The 27,371-nt window shown below is 47.0% G+C and overlaps 1 protein-coding gene across 1 annotated transcript; it reads left to right on the top strand.

Annotated features, from left to right (window-relative positions):
• Positions 1-224: 224 nt before the first annotated feature.
• On the top strand, positions 225-25,881 carry LOC143856913 ((3S,6E)-nerolidol synthase 1-like). The gene is made up of 6 exons (XM_077367164.1): positions 225-477; positions 14,851-15,223; positions 15,307-15,525; positions 15,609-15,717; positions 15,843-16,091; positions 25,591-25,881. Exons 1-6 carry the CDS (start codon positions 225-227, stop codon positions 25,879-25,881), a joined length of 1,494 nt encoding a protein of 497 aa, XP_077223279.1.
• The last annotated feature ends 1,490 nt before the right edge of the window (positions 25,882-27,371 follow it).

Consider the following 27,371-nt stretch of genomic DNA (forward strand, 5'->3'; position numbering starts at 1 on the left):
GGTCATCATCAAAGCTTCGCCCATGACAATAGTTTGGCCTTTACGTTGTCTAACACTAATCAGGTAAGGCAGGCATTACTCTTTTAGATTTAGATGGAGATCGTGCGCTTAGTTTTATTTTTTGTTTTAGTGTCTTAGCTCTTCCTCTTCCGTCTTTGATGATCAAAAGGTTTATTACTGTTCAATTTCCACTAACATTATCACACAAATAGGATGGTCTACGCATGAAACAAATGGAGAAAGTGAAGGAAGTTCGGCTCATGCTACACGAAGCCGTTAACACATTGGAGGGTATGGTTATGATCGATTCTCTGCAACGCTTAGGCATCGATTACCACTTCCCGGAAGAGATCGATGCGGTTTTAAATTTCTATCATCAGAGCCTTGATGTGAGTACTGGTTCTACACATCATAGCTTGTATGATGTTGCGCTTTGCTTCCGATTGCTGCGCCAACATGGGCACTATGTATCAGCAGGTGGGTGCTTGTATTGACATGTCACTAAAATTATAGTTGAAGATGAGAGACCCGTTGGAAATTTTAAAAATATGTTTATTTTTAAAATAAAAAATGTGTTTTGATTATAAAGACACTTGATTTATGAAAGGGTGTTTTTGATGATTCAAAAAATATTTATTTTAAATGAAAGGGTATTTTTATGTGAAAGGGTGCCTTGGTGTCTTTTTCAGCATTAGTTGTTTTACCTGGACGTTCTTCTTTAGTAAACCCAGACCCCTGACATTCCATGATAGGATCTTCATTGATAACACCAAATCCTTTGGAATAGACTTCTCAGGACTTTCTTCTTCCCATTACCAATTTCAGCAATCTCTTCTTCCTCCATTATTTCCTTATTTGATACCTGATGGCATCTGAATCCGGGTCGGTGATCGCGCGGTCGGTAGAGGGCCTCTGTGGGGTCTGCAATCACAAACAAAGAGGATCAGGGGTGGGTCCCGGATGACCACTTCGACACCCAAGTTAGATCCTTCGACCAATCAATATAAAGGACAGCGAGAAGGGGAAGGGGTTTTGATCAGGGTTACCAGGGCCAACGCCCAGGCTCCTTTCTGGGTGTGTGAATGAGTGGGTCGGAGGGGACTAGCAGGGAGAGTAGGATTGCGTTCCTAGTCTCCTCTGTTGTTGCCTCGCCTCTTTTTCCGGTTACTTTTTGCGGAGCTGAGAATGGGGAAGTCCTTTCCAAAAAAATGTGGATCCCTTCTCTTCTTCCTTTCCCTCAATTTTAAAGGGAGGTGCGCGGCCCTTTTCATCATTATGGAGAGAAAGCCTTCCTTTGCAGGATTGGGCCGTCCCCCTGCCTCACCGGCGCGCGTGGTTTTGCCGGCCATTTCCTTCCATAATTTGTGATGATGAGGCCTGGACGGTGACGCGTGTCATGTTTGCATGGTCTTTACCATTTTCCAACGTCTTTCTTCATGATGGCTAGGCTCTCCTTGTGCATGGACGACACGTGGCGATATCTGAGAACGACGCCGTATTTGTGTCCCATCATAACTCCCCCTTACTCCTTTGGTCCATTGAATGGGCCAAGGGAGTGACGTTTTGTTCGAGCGACGTCATGATGAAGGCATTTACGAGGACTTCGGGGTACGAAGAGGCGTGCCGTTTTATCCGGCTGCCGTTCCCGGGAAGCGGTAGCGTCGTTAGGTGGGTTGCCTTGTTTCGAGGCACCAGGATTCCTTTCTTGAGTTTAAAAAAGGGGAATTACCCTGGCGCTTTGTTGTGGCTTTCCGTCCCCCCCCCTTTTTTGTAGTAGGTGTACTTTTGTGCCTTCTTCAACAACATGTCCGGTTTTCCTTCGTGAGTTAGGGGCAAGGCCCGTCTCTTCCAGGAATCGTCGAGTGACCCCGACTTGTCTTCCGTTCCGGAGGAGGATCTTGCGGCTCGTCGGAAGAAGGCTAGGGGGAACCCGGGTTCTTCCTCCGGCTTCCCCACCCCTTCGCCTTTCCTCCTTGCCTAGGGAAGACAAATCGTCTCGATCCCGTGTCGCCAGGGAGTGGTCTTTTTTCTCCCGAGTCTATCACCACGGAACGGAATTGCGTGGCCGTATTTTGAAGATGGGCAAGGAGATCGAGGACTTGAAGCGGGAGAACGAGGCTTTACAGAAAAATGTTCACTTTCTCAATGAGCAGCTATTTGAATACGAGGTGGACCCCCTACTGGAGAGCTCCTGGGAAGAGGAGGGAACCCTTCAGGAGAGGAGTCTTCCTCTGATTAGTCTCTGGCTTTTCCTGTTTTTCTGCGCGCCTTTCCCTTTTCCTGTTGGGGATTTTGGGGCCTGCATGCCCTGCGCTTTGTTTCTTCTTTCCCTTTCTTTTTTGTAGGCCTATGGGCCAGGATGATGTGAATGGGTAATCTTTATGAATTCGCGCTGTGTCTCTTTGTGTTGCTTTTTCCATCTGTTTGATATAAATTATCTTGGTTGTGAGGACCTGTGACGGTCAGTCCGGAACTGCGGGGGATTCCGAGCCTGTTCCCGGCGCTTTTAATTCCCCTCGCCAGCTATGTTCGTGGGCCGTGGCCTCGCGCCGGGGCCCCGGTCCTGGGCGCGCGTTTTTCTTTGGTGGAATTGGGGTTGGGCCCTTTTTGCTTGTTTTCCTACCTCCGGGCCCCTCCCTCTCCTTTGGTGGGGAGGAGTCGGACGTGCCTAGTGATGGTGAGGTTTGGGCTGCGAGGAAGCGACACGTGCCGAATTCTTACGGTCTTGCCATTTCCCATCAGCTCTCTTTACGAAGGTTTGGCTGCAAGGGTGTATGGGCGACATGTGGCGAAAGCCGAGGGCGGCACCGCTTTTTATGTCTCATCATAATACTACCTTTGGTCCCTCGACTGGTCCAAGGGGGCAGGCTTGTTTACTTGGTTTAAGGAATATCGTGACGAAAGCATTTATGGGAGCCTTGGGGTACGAGAGGACGTGTTGTTTCGTTCGGCGGCTCCTTCCTGAGGAACTGTGGTGTCATTACGCGGCGCCGGTTGGCTATCCAATGGGCAATGGACACGCGTAGGCGAGTCGCTTCGCTCTCCTTCCCGAGAGTCTTCCGTAGGGCTTATAAGGAGCGAGTTCTTCTGCTTTGTATGCAGATTATCCTTCCATCCTTTCCCTTCCTCGCTTTCTTCCTGCCTTTCTTCGGGCTTGTCGGGGATGTCGTCGTCTTTCCAAGGCCTCTCTCTAAGTGGTGGGGGGAGAGTTGCTACCGAGGGGAGTCCTCCCAGCAGTCCCGAGATTAACTCCGACGGGTTGGGGCCCCGGCAAACGATTCCTGAGAGGAACCCGCCTCCAGGGCTTTCCCCGCGCTCTCCCCTTCCTCCCCTTTACGAGAGGGAGTCCCATGAAGCTTTTGCTCATCGCCACCGGTCGTTCTTCTCTCATGTCCATCGTAGGGAAATGGCGGTTTGTAGCCGGATGATCGACATGGATCGGGAGATTGCGGCCTTGCGGGTGGAGAATGATTTGTTGAGGAATCGGGTGAGGTGGCTAAATGACCAGACCCGATTTGCTGAGAATCGGCGTTGGGGGAGCTCTTCGGAGGAGGAGCAGAGTGATAAGGAGCTTTCCGATGCGGAAAACTCTTTCAGCGGCCAGTCGCTCTGAGCTGGAGGTGGCGGGATGAGCAAGATTTTGGAGGAAGCCTCCGCCCCCTTTTTTGTTGTTGTTGTTGTTGTTGGGGGCCCGGGCCTGCGTGCCTTTTTATTTTTGCTCACTTCTCTTTGTAAGCCCGTGGGCCAGAATGAAGGAGTTTATGAATGGCTCTTTTTTCGGTTTTTTACAACTTGTATCTTATGTTTGCTTTCCCTTCGCATGTTTGCTTTCCCGCGCAATCCGAACCCTTTCCGCGGTGCTTGGCATTTTTTCGTCTGGCGGCATTGTGTGTCGGGCCCTAGTGACTTGCTCTGAGCCTTTCTTGGCCGTACGCAGTATTTCCCATCTTACGGATTCGTATGCCGGCCCCTTGTGACGGGGTCTGAATCTTTTGCTATCGCACGTCGCCTTTTCCATCCCGTGGATTTGTATGTCGGGCCCTTGTCAAGGGTCCCGAGCCCTTTGCCATCGTACGTGGCCTTTTCCATCTTATGGATTTGTACGCCGGGCCCTTGTGAAGGGTCCCGAGCCCTTTGCCATTGTACGTGGCCTTTTCCATCTGGTGGATTTGTATGCCGGCCCCTTGTGACGGGGTCTGAATCTTCTGCTATCGCACGTTGCCTTTTTCATCCCGTGGATTTGTATGCCGGGCCCTTGTGAAGGGTCCCGAGCCTTTTGCCATCGTACGTGGGGAGGATTTAGGGATGGCTTGCTGGGGAAGTCACTTAACGGTAGGGGTAGCGACATCTTTTTAGCATGGCGCTTCGACTTTTGGCGGTTCCCTTGAGTTTCCCAATCGGCGCCACGTGTGCGTGTCCCATCGGATTAGAAAGGAAGGGAGATCAATCGACGCGTGTTGAAACCCTAGCCCTTTTTAAAGCCTTTTTGGGGATTTCATTCTTTGTCTTACTTCTTCGTCTTCCTCGGGTGAAACGGATTTTCTTCCGCGGCGATTTTTCTACGTATTGCTCTTCACCAACCTTCTTCTGGTGAGTTCTGTGTCTTTTATTTCATTCGACATTTGATAGTTTACGATGTCTGTCGCGACTGTTCCTCAGAGTCCCTCTTCTGAGTCGGTAGAAGTAGTGGAGAGGGCTCCGCCAAGAAAAAGGAGGCGGTTGTTTGTGGAGGGAGGGGGCGGTGACTCTCGAGACGTGCAGCAGCCTACGGAGTTGAAAGATAGCTCCGGGGCTTCTGGGTCATCGGTGGGGGCCGCTCCTTTGGAATCTCCTGCTCGAGTTTCTTCTGCTCGTGAGGCGGAGATTAGGGACATCCGGTCTGGTGCCGTTATTCGTCCCGGTCGGGTGACGTGTTTCAGGAACACCTTGGGAGAAGGGGCGGCGGAGAAGGTTAGGAGGGAGTTTCACATTCCCGATGGTTACGAGATTAGGGTTCCATCCTTTGCAGAGGGGGTGTGTCAAGGTACCACGGAGGATGAGGTAGCTTTCTACGTGGAGGCTTTTCGGGCGGGGGTTAGGTTCCCGCTCTTGGGCATTATAGTAGAGGCCCTTGAGTTTTACCGGGTGGCCCCTTCCCAACTGGGGCCTAATAGTTGGCGCACTCTCTTGGCCTTTGTGGCCGAGGCGGGTCTTTACAAGGTTCAGCCTACGCTTCCGCTGCTCCGGGCCTGTGTTGCCCTTAGCCCGTTGGTGAAGGGGGAGGACAACTGGTTATATTTGACCCAGCGCCCTCAGGTGAAAATTGCGGCGAACTTGCCTTCTTCCATCAAAAAGTGGAAGGAGGAGTATGTGTTCATCACTCCTCCATCGGACGTTGACTGGGACTTTCCTCGCTCTTGGAGGCGCTCCGTTGAGTGGCAAAGGAAGTCCCTCCCCGACGAGTCTGATTACAGCAAGTTTGACTTGGGGAAGCTCGCCTCTAGGGAGGCTATTGATGTTTCCGAGTTTAGATGGGAAAGGGGCCTGAAGAGGCTCGGTTTGTTGAGAGTTGTGGAGAGGAGGGCTCGCTGTATGGGCGAGGAAACGGGGGAGTGTTCCGCCAGCTATCGCGGTGAGCCCCCCTTTTTTTTTCTTCTTTTTTTTGTTGCTGTTTCCCTTTGTTCTGAGCGGTTGTTGTTCTCCTGTTTTTGGCAGGAGGTATGTCTTCTTCCAGTGACGCTGGTAAGGGGAAGGGGGTTGCGGCGGTGACGAAGGGTCTGGCGAGCCGCAAGAAGATCCCTTCTGATTTTATGGCCGCGGCCAGGCTGGATCGGTCGCAAGCGAGGCTTCCGGCATCCATGCCTTCCAGCCCCTCTGGTCGAGCGGTCGGAGAAAAGGGGGCAGCTAGGTCTTCTCCACCGGAGTCGGAGCCTTCCGCCAAGAGGGTTGTCCCTCTTGGCGCTCGACAGGGGGATGCTGGTCGTGCGGCGCATCCTCCTACCTTCTTGGAGGACGTGCCAAGTCGGATGGAGGGGGCGGTTATGACCAAGCTTCTTCTGGAGCGGGTGGAGCTTCCGTCGCAGTGCTTCCAGGTGCGAGGAGAGCTGTTTAAACCTAACTGGAAGATTGGCGTTGAGGATAGCGTTCTCGCGAATCCCCGGGTTGGGGTGGAGCTAGGGGTGACAACCGCTCTTCCTGGCGACGAGGCTAAGTTGGAGGGCTTCGATCGTAGGGCCCTGGGGGCTCAGTACTTTCAATCAACATCTTGCGTAAGTACCGGGTAGCCGGTTTTTCTGATTGTACTTTTCTCTCTTTGTTTTTTTTTTAAGATCGTACGTTGGAAATTTTTTGATGGCTTGCTTTTGCAGTCCCAAAGCTATGCCAGGAGGATGGTGCAGTGCCTGCTTGAGGATGAGGTTGAGATAGGTGCTTTTGGGCAGGGAGTCCGGCAGCTGAGTGAGGACTTGGACAAAGCCCGGGCGGAGAAAGCGGCCTTTGATGATACTGTTGCTCGACTTCGGGAAGACCTCCGGACAACCATGGAAGGGAGAAGTCGTGGGCGGACAAATTGGCGGTGGCTTGACGAACGCATGCCAGGGAACTGGCGAAGGGGCGGGAGGAATGGCGCGACTCTGAGGAGTTTCTCAAGGCCGCGGCCACGTTCAGCGTGGACGTTGAGATAGACGCATTTGCTGAATGCCGGCGGCGTGTCCGCGAGGTCGATCCTTCCTTCCCCCTTGACAAGCTGATGCATGAGGCTGAGGGAGGCGCTCCGGAGGGTCTTTCGCCGGTACCGGTGGAAGTACCGGGGTCGGCCGAGGAGGAGGTGGCTGCCTTGGTAGATCCTGTAGTTGCCGAGACTTCTGAGGGGGCTCAGTAATGTTCGGATGCCTCGGGAAGTTTGCTCTCTCTTTTTTTGGTCTTATTGACGTATTTGGTCTGTAATAACATTTGAACTATCTTTCTTTCCTTTATATATGATGTGCCGCGAGCTCTTTGAGCTTTCGGTATTGGTCTTCGGGCTATTTGAGTTGTGATCTTTCTTGGCGAGGGTACTCCTAGTGCACCCCGTAGGGCGTCTTTTTTTTATGGAAGGACTATCTTCCCCTCGAGTGATCAGTTCGGGGTTAATGGGTCCCGCCTGCCCTTAAAGGGGAGGTCATTTTTTTATGGGGAGCGTTTTAGGGTATTCTCGGGGGGATCGGCCCCGATGCTACCTCTGTCTCACTCCCTGTCTTTTTTTTTCATGTGGAGCGTTTTAGGGTATCTTTGGGGGGGGGGGGGGGCGGCCCCGATGGTACCTCTGTCTCATTCCCTGTCTTCTTTCGGGTCCCTTATTTATCATGGGCCGGAAAGTGGAGATGCGTATGGCTTAGGTAGAAACGTTATTCCATTGATTTGTTAAGGAGGAAAATACATCTTTGCTTCTAGAAACACAAAAGAGAAACAAACAAAACACTCGTCATACTTTTAAAGGAAAACACGGAACTTACCCTATCTTTTTACTGGTAAAACTCTCGGAGGTTGTCCATGCTCCAACTTTGAGGGACTTGGGTCCCGTCGATGAGTTCTAGTTGGTAGGCCCCGGAGCGGAGTGCCCGAATGACCCTGTATGGTCCTTCCCATTTAGGTGCGAGTTTCCCGGCGTTGCGGGGGTCGGATACCTCCGCCCGTCGTAGTACTAGGTCTCCGGGCTTTACGGAGCGCTTTTTAACTCGGGCGTTGTAATACCTTGCCACTCTTTGCTGGTAGGAGGCGGTTCGGAGGAGGGCCTGGTCTCTTTTTTCGAGCACGAGATCGAGAGTGTTCCGGAGGAGTTTGGAATTTCCCTATTCGTCGTAATTCTCCGTGCGGAAGCTGGAGAGGCCGATTTCTAGCGAAATGACCGCTTCGGCCCCGAAGGTTAAGCTAAAAGGGGATTCTCCAGTCGCGGTCCGCGGCGTCGTTCGATAGGCCCAGAGGACGCTAGGGAGCGCCTCTACCCAGTTTTTCCCGGCTTCTCCCAATCGCTTCTTGAGGCTCTAAAGCAAGATCCTGTTAATTACCTCTACCTGCCCATTGGCCTGCGGGTGTACTACGGAGGCGAAACGGTGTTCGATGCTTAGGTTATCGCAGAATCTGCTGAATTCAGCACTTGCGAACTGGGGACCGTTGTCCGTCACAAGTGTCTTTGGAATGCCGAAACGGCAGACCACATCGTGATAAAAGAACTTCTCTGTCGCTTTCGAATTGGGTTTTGCCACGGCTTTGACCTTGACCCATTTGGTGAAGTAGTCGATGGCGACGTACAACATTGTATGCCCCCCGGGGGCTTTTGGGAAGGATCCGAGTAGATCCATGCCCCACATGGCGAAAGGCAGGGGCCCTGCCATCGCGGTGTATGGTGTGGGCGGTTGAAGGGGGGTGGTCGCGTACCTTTGGCAAGGGCTGCATTTTTTGATGAACTCCTTGGCGTCCCTGAGGATCGTAGGCCAGAAGTAGCCCTGCCTCACGATTTTCTGAGCCAGAGTCCTGCCGCCTCTGTGATCTCCGCAGATTCCTTCATGTACTTATCGTAACGCGTACTCTGATTCGGAGGGTACCAGGCATCGGAGATACGGCCACGTATATGATCATTTGTAGAGCCTGGGCCAGTGGACCACGTAGTGGGCGGCTCTTGCGGTTAGGCGTCGGGCTTCCAGCTTGTCTTCGGGCAATATCCCATCTTTCAGGTATCGCATGATGGGGTCCATCCAGTTTGGTCCAGGTGGAATCTCCAAAACTTGCACTTCGTCAATGCTGGGGTGGGGTAGTATCTCTGTGAGCACGGTGCCGAAGTCATGGGTCTCTTCGGCGGCCATTTTTAACAATGCATCCGCTCGATTGTTCATGTCTCGCGGTACCTGGAGGATCTCGACTTTTTCCATTCCCTGCAGCTTTTCTTTTACCTTCTGGAGGTATCTCTTCATTATGAAGCCCTTGGTTTCGTATATTCCGTTCGCTTGGTTGACGACGAGCTGGGAGTCGCTATAGACTTTTAACTTTTCTGCACCGAGCTCTGCGGCTAGACTTAGTCCTGCTAGCAAGGCTTCGTATTCAGCCTCGTTGTTGGAGGCTTTGAAATCTAGCCTGAGGGCGTATTCCAGTGTAAATCCTTCTGGGCCGTGGAGGACCACTCCCGCCCCGTGCCCTGTTTTGCCTGCTGAGCCGTCAACGTGTAGGGTCCAGTCAATCTCGTCGCCTGTTCCGTTGAGCTTGGCGCCATGTCTTCGCGAACCGTCTGTTCGGTGGGGCGCTCGTTATTTTTCATTGTTGCTGGTTCTGCTGCTGGGGCCATAGATTCCACTATAAAGTCAGCAAGGGCTTGGGATTTAATAGCCGGCCTCGGTCGGACCTGTATGTCGAATTCTCCCAACTCGACGGCCCAACTTACCATCCTGCCCGAGGTCTCTGGTTTTTGGAGAATTTTTCTTAGGGGTTGGTCGGTCAAAAGTAGAATGGGGTGGGTCTGGAAGTAGGGGCGGAGCTTCCGGGCGGCGCTGACGACTGCGAGGGCGAATTTCTCTATGTTTAGGTACCGGATCTCCGCACCGTGGAGAGTCTTGCTCACGTAGAACACCGGATGTTCCTTCTTGTCGCTTTGCTTGGCCAATATCGCACCCACCGCCGTGGGGCTGATGGCCAGATACAGAAATAGTTCTTCCCCCGGCTCGGGTTTGGCGAGTACGGGTGGTTTCTGAAGGTATTGCTTCAGGGCGTCGAATGCTTCTTGGCAGGCCGGGGTCCATTCGAATTCTCATATATTTTTCAGTTGTTTGAAGAAGGGTTGGCATTTCTCCGCCGACTTTGGCATGAATCGGCCGAGGGTCGTGATTCGACCCGCGAGCCTTTGCACTTCTACCGCTGTTGTCGGGGGCTCCATGTCTAGGATGGCCTGGATCTTTTCAGGGTTGGCCTCGATCCCTCTCTAGCTAACCATGAACCCTAAGAACTTTCTGGAGGTTACTCCGAAGGCGCATTTTGCGGGGTTCAGCTTCATTCGGGCTCGTCGTAGGGTGTTGAAAGTCTCCTGAAGGTCGGAGATGTGTTTGGAGGACTCCAAACTTTTTACCAGAATGTCGTCGACATACATCTCTACGTTTCTTCCGATTTGCGCCTGGAATAGCTTATTTAGGGGCCGCTGGTAGGTGGCGCCTGCGTTTTTCAACCTGAAGGGTATAACGGTGTAACAGTAGACACCTTGATCGGTGATGAACGCTGTTTTCGGGATGTCGGGCTCGTGCATTTTTACCTGATTGTAACCCGAGAATGCATCCAAGAAGGTGAGGAGTTCGCGCCCAGATGTGGCGTCGATGAGTTGGTCTATGCGCGGGAGGGGGTAGGGGTCCTTTGGGCAAGCCCGGTTTAGGTCTGTGAAGTCTATATAGGCCCACCAGCCTCCACTAGCTTTCTTGACCATCATGACGTTAGACAGCCACTCGGGGTACCGGATTCCTCTGATGAACCCGGCTTGTAGTAGCTTCTCCACTTCGGCCTTTATGTGAGTTTGACGTTCTACCGCGAAGTTCCTCTTCTTCTGCCGGACGGGTTTAAGGGCTGGGTTCACGTTTAACTTGTGAATGGCCAACTCCTTGGGTATCCCGGGCATGTACTTGGCAGACCATGCGAACATGTCTTTCTTGTTTCTGAGCAAGTCGATCATCTGGTCTCGCAGGGGGCCTTTTAGTAGGGAACTGATCCGGACTCGTCTCTCCGGCTGATCTTGGGCTATGGAGATGGAGTCTAGCTCCTCGGCGGATTCTCCTCTGATTGTGCGGGCCTGCTGCAGGGGGTCTTCACTACCGATTGTGAAGTTTTCGGCCGAAGCATTGGTTCCTCTTAGGCTTGCTGCGTAGCACTGGCGTGCTATCATCTGCTGCCCCCGGACCTCCCCTACTCCGGTTGGAGTGGGGAATTTCATCTTGAGGTGGGGGGTGGAGACCACTGCCCCCAAATCTCTTAGAGCGGGGCGCCCAATGATGGCGGTGTAAGTGAACGGTATGTCTACGACCATGAAGGTGGTCAGGATGGTTTTTTGGAGGGGGTACGTCCCAAAGGTCACGGGTAAGTCGATCTTGCCGTCGACCTGTACGGACGCACCAGAGAACCCGTAGATGGAATACTCCGCGGGTCCCAGCCTCTCTTTGCCCAGTTTCATCTCTTCAAAAGTCCCGAGGTGCAACACGTTGACGGAGCTTCCTGTGTCAACCAGGATCTTTCCTGTGTCGAAGTTGGCAACGACTAGCCTGACGACCATTGCGTCGTCATGCGGGACTTGTAGCCCGTCGAGGTCTTCATTGGAGAAAGTGATGATCTGGTCCTCACGGGGCGAATCTGTTCGGGCCTTTTTGGAAGGCATATCCATGGAGAATACCCGTTCTGCATACGCCCGCCGACCAGCTGTTGTCGGCCCTCCCGCTGCCGGCCCGCCCGTGATGATGTTGATTTTTCCGATAATGGTGGGCGGCTATTCGCGGGCCTGCGATTGTTCGGGGGGCTCTTCTTTCCGGGGGCGCTGGTGGCGGCGTGTGTCGTGTCTGCTGCGGGATCGACGTCTGCTTCGGGAGCGATGCCTGCTAGGGGATCGGTGTCGGCTTACGGATCGGCGACGGTTGTTGGACCGGCACCTATCGGGTGACTGACGCCTACCTCTGGGCTCGTCGGGTGGATGCTGGACCTCGCACGAATATCCGCCAGGGCTTCTGAGATATTGATTTAGGTACCCTTCTTCGGCCAGCCTTTCCAGCTGGAGGCGGAGGTGGAAGCAATGGTCAGTTTCGTGGTCGTGGTCCCCGTAGAATTCGCAGAACTTTTTGGCGGACCGCTTCTTTGGGTCCGTGGCCATTCTCTTGGGGGGGGTCAGAAGACCCTGATCTCTGATAGCTAGTAGGATGTGGGAGAGGGGAACCTTCAGTGGGGCGCTTCCCAGTCTTTCGAAGACGGGGATGGGGTTCCGGCTTGCCTGTTTCTCCTCGGCCCGTGGCCTCATGATCCTTCGGCCGTCGTTGTTTTTTCTTTAATCGGGGCCGGGGTGGTTCTGCTCTCGGGCACAGGCTTCTTCTGCTCGCACGAACTTGTCAGCCTTGGATTCAAGTTCCTGTAGGTCCCGTGGTGGCTTGAGGGTGAGATGCAGCTTGAGATTTGGATCGGTGGTGGCGTGCTTTAGTGTTGTGACCGCTATTTGGATGTCCATGTTAGAAAGTTGGGCCAATTCGGCGTTGAATTTTAACACGAAGTCTCTTAGGGTCTCATTTCTTCCCTGCCGGAGGGCTAATAGGGCGTCCACTGGATCATGGCGGAGGTGGTTGTTGGCGAATCTTGCGCTGAACTTCCTTCTGAATTCGTGGAAGGATGCGATGGAGTCGGGCTCCAATCTCATGTACCAGTCGTTAGCGGTCTTTTTTAACAGGGAGGCAAAGGCTCTGCACATGAATCCGTCTGACACGCCCCGGAGCGTCATTACCCTTTTGAAAGTTTGGAGGAACTCGAGAGGGTCAGTGCTTTCGTCGTACAGACCGAAACGGGAGAGGTCTATGCTTGCTTCTGCTGGGGTCTTTAAGACTTCCGAGGTAAATGGGGATGCTGTTTCCCTTTCCCATTCGTCGAGGATGCCATGGGCGTAGGGCTTCTTCATTTCTAGTTTTACCTCTTGAATCTGCCTCTGTAGGTCTGCTATCGGATCCACGCTGGGCGGTTGCGCTGAGGTTTCTACTTCTTCAGCCCGGGCCAAGGGCGGTTCCTGGAGACGGGCAGCTTGGACAGGGGGAGCGCGGCTTAGCGTAGCCTGCTTCCCGCTGTCTCGCTGGTGTCCCCTAGCTGCGGGGGGCAAAGGGCTATTCGTTGGTGGGGACGGCATCCGGCGATTCGGTGCTCGCTTTCGCCGGGGATGACGCTCCCCTGGCTGTTCCTCGTTGCCTTCGTCATAGACTTCTGTCTGGTCCTGCGTTGTCAGGGGCCTCTCCGGGGCCGAAGGAGGCAAGCGTTGGAGTAGTTCTCGGCGGAGTTCGTTGAACATCTCCATGGTGGGGACCATCTGCGGTGCGCTAGAGGAGGGCTGGTGTCGGCCCGAGAGTGGTGAGTTGGGCTCTCGGGAGCTTTAGGTGTTGGTTTGTGCGCGCTGAGCCTGACTCCTGGTTATTACCCCTGTTTCTTGCTGTTGGGTGTGGTTTCTCATCGCCATAAGGCTTTCAGTACTCGACGAGTCCCACGGATGGCGCCAATATGATGGCGTCTGAATCCGGGTCGGTGATCGCGCGGTAGGTAGAGGGCCTCCGCGGGGTCTGCAATCACAAACAAAGGGGGTCAGGGGGTCCTGGGTGGGTCCCGGACGACCACTTCGACACCCAAGTCAGATCCTTCGACCAATCAATATAAAGGACAGCGAGAAGGGGAAGGGGTTTTGATCAGGGTTACCAGGGCCAACGCGCAGGCTCCTTTCTGGGTGTGTGAATGAGTGGGTCGAAGGGGACTAGCAGGGAGAGTAGGATTGCATTCCTAGTCTCCTCTGTTGTTGCCTCGCCTGTTTTTCCGGTTGCTTTTTGTGGAGCTGAGAATGGGGGAAGTCCTTTCCAAAAAAATGTGGATCCCTTCTCTTCTTCCTTTCCCTCCCTTTTAAAGGGAGGTGCGCGGCCCTTTTCATCATTATGGAGAGAAAGCCTTCCTTTGCAGGATTGGGCCGTCCCCCTGCCTCGCCGGCGCGCGTGGCTTTGCCGGCCATTTCCTTCCATAATTTGTGATGATGAGGCCTGGACGGTGAAACGTGTCATGTTTGCATGGTCTTTATCATTTTCCAACGTCTTTCTTCATGATGGCTAGGCTCTCCTTGTGCATGGACGACACGTGGCGATATCTGAGAACGACGCCGTATTTGTGTCCCATCAATACCTGCTATCATCCTCTGCTTGATTAATGAAGCTCAGATCGAATTGGGTTTGGATCCGTGTGTCTTCCTGGTGATGGGTTTGGATCGCAAATATCTCTTAGGGCTCTCCGGCATGGATTATAGGTTTCAGTTTCTCCCTCCCTGGTGGCTCCCTCTAGCCCAGAGCCGAGGCACCGCCAGAGAGGCTAGGCTGCCTTTGTGTTCTTTTATTTTCTATAAAAGAAGGTTCAGGGTCTCATTTAAAAATAAGGAAATGTTATCAGCACTACCATATTTTGATGAGGGCACTCTTCACTTTATTAAAAGTACGGTATGGCCCGCACCATAGGATGATCCAGACCGTCCATTAGATGGGCCACAGACTAAATAGGTCATGCCCCAAAAATCATTTCCATAGGTTGATCATAACCCTCCGATCTGAATGTTAGAGGGTTGATCCTAACCCTCTATAGATCGGAGTGTTAGGATCAAGCTATGGAAATAATTTTTGGGGCACAACCTATTTAGGCTGTGGCCCATCTAATGGACGGTTTGGATCATCCTATGATGCTGGCCATACCGTACTTTTAATAAAGTGAGGAGTGCCCCCATCAAAATACAGTAGTGTTGATAACATTTCCCTAAAAATATACTTTAGAATTGTCTAGGATTCTTGAACTGTGTTCTTCCTTCTTCCTTGTCCCTTTCCGCTCCAACCAAGTGCGGGCATACTGGTTCACTATTGAATTTGAGGGAGCAGCCCTAGATCGATAGTTGTCGGCACTGCATCCTCAGGACTTTATTTCCTTGTAGCCACCTGCATTAGTGGGAAAATAAAAATCTTTAAGATAAATCCTTAATTGGCTTGCCTTGCCTAATCCCTATTCGTATTCCTCACACTCCATTTCCCCTCGAGCATGTTTCCGACATTGGTCATTAGCATTTCAATTAGTCACAACTAGATCTACTACTGACTACTCTGTATTGAACAGATGTGTTTAAGAACTTCAAAGACAAGGAGGAGAGATTTGGACTCAATGTAGGTAAAGACATAAGGGGAATGACGGGTTTATATGAAGCTTCACACCTTAGAATAGATGGTGAGGATATACTTGATGAAGCTTATAATTTCACCTGCAAGCGCCTTAAGGCTTCGATGACAGTAATGGATCGGGGTATGGCGGGCCTTGTAAGGCATACCTTGGAGCATCCTTTTCACATGACATTGCCAAGGTTCAAGGCTAATTACTGCCTCAAAAACTATCAAGGAGACAATGGGAGGACCAGAGTCTTACAAGAACTAGCAAAAATGGATTTCAACATCGTTCAGTCCTTGCACCAAGGAGAACTTAAAGCAGTTCTAAAGTAAAGTGATTCTGTGTCCACTTGAATTTACTTCAAATTAATGTTGGCCTTTCTAATTTAATATCTTTTCCTTACCACTTCAGGTGGTGGAAAGACCTGGGTTTGTCACAGGAATTACGGTTTGTTAGAGACCAACCACTGAAATGGTTCATGTGGCCCATGCCAATACTCTCACACCCTCAATTCTCAAAGTATAGAGTCGACCTCACAAAGTCCATATCCCTTGTTTACATAATTGATGACATTTTCGATGTTTATGGGACACTTGATGAACTCACCCTCTTCACAGAAGCAATAAATAGGTGAGTAAGAACAAACCCAATTTTCTGCCTGCTTCTAAGAATGAAAAAAAGGATCTTATACAGTGAGATTCAACTCATCACAGATGGGAAGTCACTGAGATCGAGCGACTACCGAGATACATCTGTAATGAGATTTCAGACAAGGTCCAGAAGGAACATGGAATGAATCCCATACAATCTCTGAGGAAAGTGGTATGTTACAGCATGTATTGACTTTCTGAGAGTGCGTTAATTGTGTAAATTCATATTTAATTTTTTAACAAGATTAACTCCCAAATTCTAACAATTGATCCGTATTTCTCTGTCGAACTAACCAGTGGGGGGGGCTATGCAATGCATTCATGGTAGAGGCGAAATGGTTTCGGTCCAGACATATCCCAATGACAGATGAGTACCTGAGAAATGGAGTGATTAGCTCTGGAGTACCCCTTGTACTACTTCACATGCATTTTCTGTTAGGTCAAGGGATGACAACAGAAAGTGTAGATAGTGTCGACAATATTCCAGGCCTCTTCTCATGGCCAGCAACAATTCTTCGGCTTTGGGACGATTTGGGAAGTGCTAAGGTATGAGGACTAGTGGTTTGTGTTGAAGTACATATGATTAAATAACACTAACTCGAACAACTTCAGCTTTTGTAGCAATTTTATTTTTATTTTTTTGAAAATTGATATATATTCATTGATACCATGAAAGTTACATTAGGGACCAGGAGTCTCAAGTATCATTACATAGCATCAGTTAAGGCAATTCAGGACCAGTAATATAGACTATAGAATCCTACATATTTATAGAGCATATCTTACTCTACAGGTTAACCAACATATATTCTTCCCCAAGCGCACCCAGATATTTATCATGTGCTATTACTGCCACTCCTATTCTCTACCATCAATCAGATATTTATCATGTGCTATTACTGCCAATCCAACCCCCAAGAATCCATAGCATCAGCTTCTTCTTCTTTTTTTGATGAAGTAGGATGTCCCCACCCCCTTCGGGAGTAGGACTAGTCCCTACGGATACACGCAACGACACACACATCACGTGTATCAGGTAAGTCGGAGGAGGCGGGATTCAAACACTCGTCAACAGGGAGCATACCCGTGACTTTATGCCGAAGAGCCAACTGCCTCGGTGTGTCATAGCACTTCCTTTAAAAGAGAATTTTCAGGCAACAGAGCCTCCAAAAGCGAAAAACCATAGTCTCTCAAGCTTTAGAGGGTCTACTTCTTTCTTGTAGCTCACCTGAAATTGACAATGTATAGCCCAGATGCACCTACTATTTCACCCACGTATTTTCATTGCCTTTTTGGTAGTATAGAAACCAAGACTTATATATACTATACTTCAGCCACTGTCCAGATCATCCCAAAATTTGCATTAAAAAAACCAAAACTAAAATTCCTCAAAAAATCTCATACTATTACCCCTTTTGTAGTAATAGCTATTGCTTTGCAGCAGGTCTTGGGTTCTCGTTGATATTAGAAATCCATGTGTACAGCCAAACCATTAAAAGAGGGGTCACACGTGAGTGGGAGTGTTAAAGTATAAATGATTAAATAACTCCAACTCTAACTGTGTGTCAGGGTTGTTTGGACGTAGGGTAAAGGACTAAAGGTGGAATAAAAAAGAAAAATTCATGAAGTAAAAAACGAAACAAGAAGATCAATGGAAAAAATATTCCGGGGTCTAGTTTTAATTTAGGAAAAATTGTCAACTGGTTACACAAAAATGCCAAAATAGTGAATGGGTGACACCCTTTTGATATTTTGTGAACGGAGGCCATTTTACCTTTTCTGACATGGCCTTTTACATAAATACCCTCAAGGTAAAAAAACCCATTGTTTTTACTTCTCTTCGTTTTTAACTGTACAGAGGCTTCTTTTTTTTTACTTTTACTGTCTCCATTTTCATTTTAACCACCTGAAACTCATCTTCTCCGGCGTGAGGTGTGACCGGCGTGAAGACCTCTCCTTTTTCTCTGGAGTGGGGCGGTTTCCTGCACTATTCCGAACCTCTCTCCTCCATTATCAACTGTATTCTGGCGAGGGCTTCATTTTTTCGGCGAGGGATTCATTTTTTCCGGCGTGGGCTTCATTTTCCCCCCATCCCCATCGTGCAGGTATGTTAGGGTGTCGTGTTTCATATTTTTTTACTTTTTATTTTCGTTCTATTAAGTTACCTTTGTGGTGTATTGTTTCATTGTCACTATTTGGAAGTCTTTACACATGTAGGGTTTAATTTTTTATTTTTTTCCCTATTTTGTTTCATTTTGACTGTGGAGAACCCCCTTTTGGTAATCTCTCATTCTCGTTGTTGAGAATCCCCTTTTGAGATTGATGAGAATCCCCATTTTGACTGTGGAGAACCCCTCTTTTCCAGTGTTGGGATGCTTTATATCCAGTGTTGAGGACCCCCTCTAGGTAGATTGATAATCCCTCATTGCCAGTGTTGAGAATCCCCTCATTTGCAGTGTTAGTAACCCTCTCTAGGATGTTGATAATCCCCCATTGCCAGTGTTGAGAACCCCCTCTAGGTAGTTCATAATCTCCCATTTGCAGTGTTGGGAGCCCCTTTTGAGGCTGATAATCCCCCACTTTCAGTGTTGAGAATCCTTTCTAGGTACATTGATAATCCCCCTTCTCCACTGTTAAAAACCCCCTATTGAGGTTGATAATCCTCCTTCTCCAGTGTTGAAAATCCCCTGAAGGGAGGTTGATAATCCCTATTTCCAGTGTTGGGAACCCCCTGTTGAGGTTGATAATCCCCATTCTCGTGTGTTAAGAACTCCCTGTGGTTGATAATCCCCCTTCTCTTCTGTTGAGAACCCCCTGTTGAGGTTGATAATCCCCCTTCTCTTGTGTTGAGAACCCCCTGTTGAGGTTGATAATCCCCATTGTCCAGTGTTGAGAACCCCCTCTTGAGGTTGATAATCCCCCTTCTCTAGTGTTGAAAACCCCCTCAAGGGAGGTTGATAATCCCCATTTCCTGTGTTGAGAACCCCCTGTTGAGGTTGATAATCCCCTACTCCAGTGTTAAAACTCCCTACTCCAGTGAGAGGGCAACGAAGAAAGTAACACGGAGGCGAACTGATCTCATTCAGAAGTTGAAAAAACAAGACCAAAAGCAAGTACACTTGTTTTCAATTAACCATTATTCAAAGTTAGATACTTGCTTTCTCTAACCTTTGTATATTTTTGCAATCGTATTCTCATGACCATTGACGGGGTAAAAGTCTTGGCTGAGGATCTCGAAACGTTGTGGAACCTGAAAGGAGTCCTCAGTGGCCAAGTAAGTGTCATTTTTTAAATTAAGTGTTGTCTTCAGTAGCCATGGTTGAGGTAATTAAGATTTTTTTTTGAGTTGTAGGTGTTGGATGTATATGGGAAGTATTTGTACGCCTCCAGCAATGCCTTGACTGGACGGATTGTATATATTCCTTCGTCAGTACATGTAAGAGGCTTTTTTGTAGCTATACATGTTACTTTACAACTTATCCATCATTTAGTGTTCCCACAAAATTCATTTCATTGTACAGGAATATAAGACATCAGGGCGTGATTCAATGGATGACAAAAATAAGTTGGACTCTGATCGGTTGGCGAGCGAGCTATTGCATCGTACACTTGACCATATCCCGTTAGAAGATATTGGGATGCTTTTAATCCCATGCTGTCAAGACTTTCATTGGGCTCTTGTGCTTGTTGATATGGTGAATAAAAAGATGGCCGAGTTCAACTCAATGGAAGGGGACTCATTTCAGGAGCGAGCATCTCCCACTGTAAGTAAATTAACATCTTCCATAACATTTAAAGTTACTTCCATATGTATAACACTCAATATTCCTTCGTTGTCTTAAATTCAGGTAGCATTAGTGAAGGAATATTTGAAGAACCGGGGTTGCAAGATCGATGACTTTCCATATTCACAGATGGATGGCTTCCGAAAGCAGAACAATGGGTGGGTTCAAACTTAAAACTTTTGAATTTTTCTTAGTATTCCTATCTCATTCGTAGTTACCTTAAAAGTAACTCCATTCAATGCATGCTTTTATACAGGGTTAATTGTGGCACTTTTGTCCTAAAAGCGATTGAGCATCTCTACCATGGTCAACCACTGAACTTTGGGCCGATAGACATTCCTCAATTTCGGCTACAACTCTGTGAGAGATTTTTACGAGGAGAGTTTGGGGACTGTACACTTATATAGGAACACCTTCTAATGTTCATGGATGTTTATTTTTTCTGATGATCATGGTAAAAACTTTATTTTTTAATGGAGATTGGTGGAAAGTATGGGAACTGTTAAATAGCAACGGAAGTTGTTATGGTCTGTGTTTTTGTTTGTGAACAAGTGAAATTGGTTGTGTATGGGTGGAGAACTTGTAAATTGAAATAGCTTTTATGGAAGTGTGTTTGTGTTTGTGAATGGGTGAAGAACTTGGTTGGTGAAACAGGTTTTATGGAATTGTGAACTTGTTTATGAATGTGGAGAAGTTGTAAATCTAAGCAGGCTTTTTTGAAGCGTGTTTGTGTTTGTGTTTCAATTTGAATATTGGAACTTGTAAATTTAAACAGGTTTTAGACATATGTGTTTGTGTTTCTGAATGACTAGGGAAGTTGTAAATTAAAACAGAATATGATGTGTGTTTGTGTTTGTGAACAGAATATGATGTGTGTTTGAAGTTGAAATGTGTATTTTTACAGGTTAGGTACACAGCTCTCTATGGTCCTATGTTGTGTTTCTGAGAGCAGAACCTCTATCTCTCCTAGAAAATGGTTGGTGACCCTTTTTGGGTTGGTAACCCAAATTCGAATGTCAATCACCCAAAAAAAGGGAGGTTCGTAACTCGAAATTTCAAATCCAGAAGCTTTATCTAGCCTGGAAAATTGATGGTGACCCATTTTTAGATTGATAACCCACTTTCCAAGGTCAATCACCCAAAAAAATGGGACGTTTGTAAGCCTAAATTTCGATTCCATAACCTTTATCTCCCCTGGAAAATGCTTGGTGACCCTTATTTGGGTTGGTAACCCACTTTCCAAGGTCAATCACCCAAAACAATGGGAGGTTAGTAAGCCTAAATTTCAATTCCAGCAGCTTTACTCCACTGGAAAATGGTTGGTAACCTTTTTTTTCGGTCGATCACCCATTTTTGAATGTTGGTAACCTCGTTTTGAGGGAGTCTATAACCTGGATTTCGAATTCCAATAGCTTTATCAACCAAGGGAATGGGTTGATGATCCCATTTTGTGTGTTGATAACCTCACTTCTGATTGGTTGATGACCTATTTTAGGGGAGTCGATAACCTGGATTTTGAATTCCAGTAGCTTTATCAACCAAGGGAATGGGTTGATGATCCCATTTTGTGTGTTGATAACCTCACTTCCGATTGGTTGATGACCTATTTTGGGGGCGTCGATAACCTGGATTTTGAATTCCAGTAGCTTTATCAACCAAGGGAATGGGTTGATGATCCCATTTTGTGTGTTGATAACCTCACTTCCGATTGGTTGATGACCTATTTTGGGGCGTCGATAACCTGGATTTTGAATTCCAGTAGCTTTATCAACCAAGTGAATGGGTTGATGATCCAATTTTGTGTGTTGATAACCTCACTTCCGATTGGTTGATGACCTATTTTGGGGGCGTCGATAACCTGAATTCCAACATTCAAGTACCTTTATCAACCAAGGGCATGGTTTGATGATCCCATTTTGTATGTTGATAACCTCACTTCCGATTGGTTGATGACCTATTTGGAGGGAGTTGATAACCTGAATCCCAACATCAAGTAGCTTTATCAACCTAGGGAATTGGTTGATAAGTCCCTTTTCATGGTCTAGATGTAGGAGAGCGACAACTAAATAGAGAACAAATAGCATATCTATATCCAAAAAAATTGTTTATGTATTGATGTTCCAATTACAACCATTCTTTACAAAATAACAAAAAAGAAGTCATCACAATATCTGAGAACATTTAAAAAATTCAATTACACCCTTACACAAAGAAGGGGGCTTGGCAAGGTATGCCCGACCTACTGAGTATGGGTGCAGAAGGCCCAATAGCAATTTGGTCAACTTGTTGTCTTACCACGGGTGGTTCTTTGCAACTTCTTCTATTGTGGCCAAGTTGTCGACATCGGGTGCATTTGTAATGTAATCCACCTTTCAATTCGCGATCAGTTCCTTCTCGTACGCGGCCTTCCCGGTGGTCGCTTTGCAATCGGCGGTAATATTGTCATCAAGGATTTGGGATTTAATTCCCATTGGGTCCTGTCTAGTGTCGGGTGCAAAACTTCAACGTACGTATCCCGATATCTCTCTACATGAAACCATTTCTCGCAGTAATCGTATGCATCAAAATCTGAGATGCCAATGGCTAACATGGCATGTCCACAAGGGAGTCCAAATGTTTGGAATGCACGACAACTGCACGTGCGAAGTTCCAAGTTTACGCTATCTGTATGTTCAAGCGACCGTACTTCATATTCATGAACCCCAACTCGATAAGCTGTATACTAGCGGCTCTCTTCCCTCGCTAATGTTATACGTTCTTCTGCGTAATGAGTCAACTTTGTTTGCCAACTATGATCCAATTTCTGACGCTTTTGAATGAAGTCCGTAGTCTGATGTCTAGTGTGCTCTACCAATGATGCAATCGGCAATCTTCTCGCATCCTTCAGGACAGCATTGAAACACTCCGATCTTTATTTGTAGTCAATACATCATACATATCCCCCTTAAAATAAAAACTAGCCCAGTGTTCGTTCGCAATGTCACTTATCCACTTGTGTGCACGTTCATTCCTTAACATCTTGTCCATTGTTTCTCTGAACACACTCTCTCTCAAAGTCCGTGCGGCTTTCCAAAATAATCTCTCAAGTAGAACATCTTTGAACTCGGATCGCAAATTGGCGGCGAGGTGACGCATGCAATAACTATGATGAGAATTAGGAAATATATTAGGCACTGCCTGCAACAACCCCTTCTGTCGATCGGAGCATATGGTGAATATGTTCATCTCCGCTGCAAATACGTACTGCCTTAGTAACCTAAAAAACCACCTCCAACTATCTTCGTTCTCCGTCTCAACAACCCCAAATGCTAATGGATATAAACCGTAGTTACCATCGACCCCGATTGCAATCAATAAGATTCCTAGATACTTCCCTCGCAGATGTGTCCCATCAACCAAAATTATAGGCCTGAGTGTTCGATGAAAACACCGTATGTTAGGACCAAATGTCCAAAATAAGAGAAAAAAACTATCATCTCCCCTAGGTCGTAAATCTCTGGCTCTGAAAACACGCATATAGCTGCCGGGATTTCTTCTCATCATCTGAACTGTAAGTATAGGCAATATTCGATAAGAGTCCTCCACATTCCCACACTTAATCTCAAGTATGATGTTCATCGTGTTGTACGCTTTCCAATAGCTTATAATTATACCCCAATGCATCTTGATATATTCTCGTATGATCCTCGTCTTCACATCATCTGGGCAAGTAAATAAGCGTAAACATGTCTGAGCAACCCAAGCTGCTGTGACAAGAGGGTGATCATTGCCCCTTAATTTAGTTATACACGTATGGTCGGGGATAAACGACTTCACTAACACACAGGTCATATGATTAGTACCCGTTATACGCCATTTTCAACCCTCTACCTTGCATCGAACGGCATACTTCTTCGGTGTTGACTTTGACCTCATGAACATAAACCTCTGCCGAATAGCGTACTCTTTGACAACCTTTTTGAAGTGTTGCATAATAGAAAATATTGCCCCAACCGTTAATTGCTCAAACTGAAGATTATTAGTATCTACATCATGGTCCCCAACAAACATCTCATCTGCTTTCATTGGCTGACTACTGTCAGTCAGAACCGGTTGAGATCCCTCTCTGATAGGAGAACCCCCTCTGATAGGAGAATCCGCACTGAAAGGCTGAGCGCATGGACTAACACCAATATTTTCATAATCGTCATCATCATCATCCTCCTCTTCCTCCTCATCATCATCATCACTACCATCGTCATTATCATCATCATTTCTTTCTCCTTCTAAATCTAAACCCCTCACACAGAAACCGTCTTCAAAAACATTACTGAAGTCCACTTCAAGATCTCCCACATTTTGGAAGTCATCGATACCTCCACTAACATGGTTACCATACAAATCACTTGCCAATGTTTCATTTAAGTCAATTTCAGACCTGCATAGTTCGGCAATATATAATCAAGTTGGATCCATATGAATTATAAATTGAAATATGGAAGTATTCAAACATTGCCAAAGAACTACAATACCTTATGACAGGTTCTACTGGAGCACCTCTGATCTCTTCACTTACATATCTCCCATCAAATTCACTTTCGTAGTCTTTTTGCAAGTCCACTTCAAAACGAAGACGTTTTTGGGACGGAATCGAAGTAGAAGGAATGCTACGATTAAGAGAGGGTCTTCTAGTACAGAGTTTGTCTGGGGGAAGCATTGACGAATTCAAGGAATTAATAAATTTGTCATTTATGCTCTTAGTTATGTATATCATCATCACAGAATTGAACATGTATCTGTCAAACATCCTTAACATTGTTTGGAGGACATCATCATCATCGACGTCGATTAAAGTGACTATATATGGATCCACAACATATCGACATTTTATCGATAGTAAAACCTACCTTTCTATAACACCAATCCTTCTTCGGATTGCAGCTTCAAATTCGTCGAAATTGATTCCGCGGCTGACAGATAACAATGTCTTCTTCCCTCCTACGTATTCCCAAGAAACATCATCCTTCAAATTTCCATCATAGTGTAAAAGAAGAGAAACCATTGTTTCGGACATTTTTATAAAATTCTAAATAGGGGTTCTAAACAGAGTTGTTGCTAAAAGGGGATCTTCATATCTTCTTGAGGGGTATTCAAGTATACACAATGGGTTACCAAGTTCATAAGTGGGGTTGTGGACTCTAAAGGGGGTTTTACTACCTCAATGGGGGTTTGAAAGTCAGTCCACAAGGTGTTCTAAGAGATTATCAGCTACCTAATGAGGGATTCAAGTCCGTACGGAGGCTTCTGTAAAGGTTAATCAAGCTGGAAATTAGGGGTTTTCAACTCTCTACACAAGGGGGTTTTCAAGTTTCTAAAGGGATTACCAAGTACATAGAAGGGGAGTTACCAACAATGTACAAGGGCTTTTCAACACTCTCCAAGGGGGTTACCAAGCCTCTCCGGGGTGTACCAAGTGTTTATCTGGTAAATAAATGGGTTATAAAGCAGGGTTACAGATATACTTGAAGCAGAAGCCCTAACTAACCATTTTGAAAGGGTTATAAGATAGGGTTATCAAGCAAAATAAATACAAGGTTATTACCTACAATAATGATATGGTTCAAACACATTAATACAACCACAAATCCTAAGAGAGTAGATAAGCTACTCACCTTTATTACCCTTCCTCAGTTTCAGACATTAATGGAGAAACCTGGAAGAGGTTGGCGGTCATTTTTGGTAGGTGAAAAGTGTAAGAGAGAAATTTCTACTGTGAGTTGTTTTTTTTGCCTTGAGGGTATTTATGTAAAAGGCCATGTCAGAAAAGGTAAAATGGCCTCCGTTCACAAAATATCAAAAGGGTGTCACCCATTCACTATTTTGGCATTTTTGTGTCACTAGTTGACAATTTTTCCTTTAATTTAAGAAGAAATTTCCAAGGAAGTGAGGCAAACCCTGAAAACTCATTTCTCAGAATTGTCGGCAGCACCTACACAACAGTCATCCTGACCGACCATACATGTCACATGTTTTTGTGACTATATGTTGACCACATAGATTGTTTCTTTTGTGACTTTAAATTGACCAAGTTGTCTAATAGGGCATACTCACTTTGGTTTACACTTTTTTTTAATTCGCTTTTCACGCCTGTTAAAATACTCAAGAAGCTATTAACATCCAATCAAAAATTGTAGAGCAGATAGTGTCATTACCAAACTAAGAAAGTTACGATACGATGTTTGCATTCATCAAACTAACACATGTTTTCTTGATGCTTGAAGGATGAGAACCAAGAAGGATACGATGGATCATACGTAGAGTGCTACATGAAAGAACATGGTAGCTCTACTTCCCTTGAAAATGCATGTGAAGAGGTGGAAAATATGATATCTAATGCATGGAAGAAACTCAACGAGGAGTGCCTCTGTTCAAATCAATTCTCACCATCTTTCAAAGAAGGCTCACTAAACATTGCCCGAATGGTTGAGGTCATGTACAGTTACGACCAGAATCAACGCCTCCCGGCCCTTGAGCAACTCATCAATTCATTGCTCAATGAAAGCATCCCTTAACCAAACCCAAACAAATGTATACACTTGTATGATAGTGGCAATATTCAGGGAAGATCGAAGGTGCCCAAATTGTTTGCTTTTTTCTCTTTTTATACAATTTTAGGTTCTCCTTGTTCTATTGCTTGCTAATGCATTTTCTTACTAAACACTTCCACATTTCGTAACCCAATGAATCTTTTTTCAACAACCGTTGGAATGAAACAGTGTTAGTGAGAAGGGTGCAGTGAAGAGCCTTGAAAAGTTGTGATGGCCAAATGGCCATGTGGGGCTGTTCTATAAGAATAGCTCCTTCCCTCCTCTTTTAGGCATTCGATTCATTCGTTCATTCTTGGAGATGTTATCAGCAACAGGCACAGCTTCCTCGCACCTCCTTCTATTTGCAGGAAGTCGGAGGAAGTCGAAACACGATCAATCACCACTATACGTGGTTGGCCAACGCAACCGTCTCTCCTGGAATTGGAGAATCTCTTGATTAATCAAGAACTGTTGGCAAGGCAGATGGCTGGATTGTCTGTGAAAGAAAGTGACGAAGCGCTTGCGGTGAATAGCAAGTGGAAGTAGCAAAAAAATAAGAAGCCAAAGGATGGCTATAAGAGAGATGACCGGGCTAATAACAATGAAAAATCACAAGAAAAATGTGACTTTTATTGTTATCGATGTCGCAAACCTGGTCATATTAGAAGAAATTGTCGGGTTAGGATTGAGACTGATGATGGGAATTTTGTCGTCGAATCCAAAGACAAAGAGAATGATGACAATGGTGAATGGGATATGCAAGCTTATTTTGCTTGTGATGTGGCAGGGGAAGAGACTCCTACGGAATATGACTTTGAGGGGGAGATTTCTTTTGGACTGAATGTTGCAGAATCCCCTATTATGAAAAGTCAAATGTGTGTAACAAGTTCTTCGAAAATGAGGAGTATTGACTATGAGAACGATTGGTTGATTGATTCTGGATGTTCGCACAATGACTAGAAATCAAAATAAGTTTATGTTGTTGCGAAAATATGATGGAAATCATGCGGTTATCAGGGCGGATAATTCTATCCATGCTGTGAAGGATGTGGGTGATGTGACGGTTACCTCACGGTGTGGTGAAGGAAATAGCATCCTCAAAGATGTGTATCATGTACCGAGTATGGCGAAAAATCTAGAATCTGTACCACATATCAAATCAGCGGGCATATATGTGCTATTTGGACCTGATGATGTAAAGGTGTTAGAGAAAGTGGATGTTTCTGGTAATCCGATCATGTGTGGGAAACGGATGGAGACGATGTATGTACTATCAGCAGGAACAACTTATGTTGGTAAAGCTCGCTGTAATGAAACTCCAGAGTTGTGGCATGCGCGCCTTGCTCATGTCGCATATGACAACTTAAAAATTATGGCGAAACGAAACCTTGTTAAAGGTTTACCACCTATTGAGAACGGGAGATATATGGTTTGTGTTGGATGTCAGTTTGGAAAAGCACATCGTCAACCTTTCC

This window comes from Tasmannia lanceolata, unplaced genomic scaffold, assembly GCF_043159265.1.
Source record: "Tasmannia lanceolata isolate RefF3 unplaced genomic scaffold, GAP_Taslan_0.1 ptg000024l, whole genome shotgun sequence".
Classification (NCBI taxonomy): domain Eukaryota; kingdom Viridiplantae; phylum Streptophyta; class Magnoliopsida; order Canellales; family Winteraceae; genus Tasmannia; species Tasmannia lanceolata.

What these genes read in the sequence shown, in the direction of transcription:
- LOC143856913 (XM_077367164.1), top strand. Translation starts at nt 225, where the DNA reads ATGAAACAAATGGAGAAAGTGAAGGAAGTTCGGCTCATGCTACACGAA. An exon ending in TGGGCACTATGTATCAGCAG is followed by an intron (nt 478 to 14,850) that starts GTGGGTGCTTGT and finishes TGTATTGAACAG; the next exon opens with ATGTGTTTAAGAACTTCAAA. An exon ending in GAACTTAAAGCAGTTCTAAA is followed by an intron (nt 15,224 to 15,306) that starts GTAAAGTGATTC and finishes TTACCACTTCAG; the next exon opens with GTGGTGGAAAGACCTGGGTT.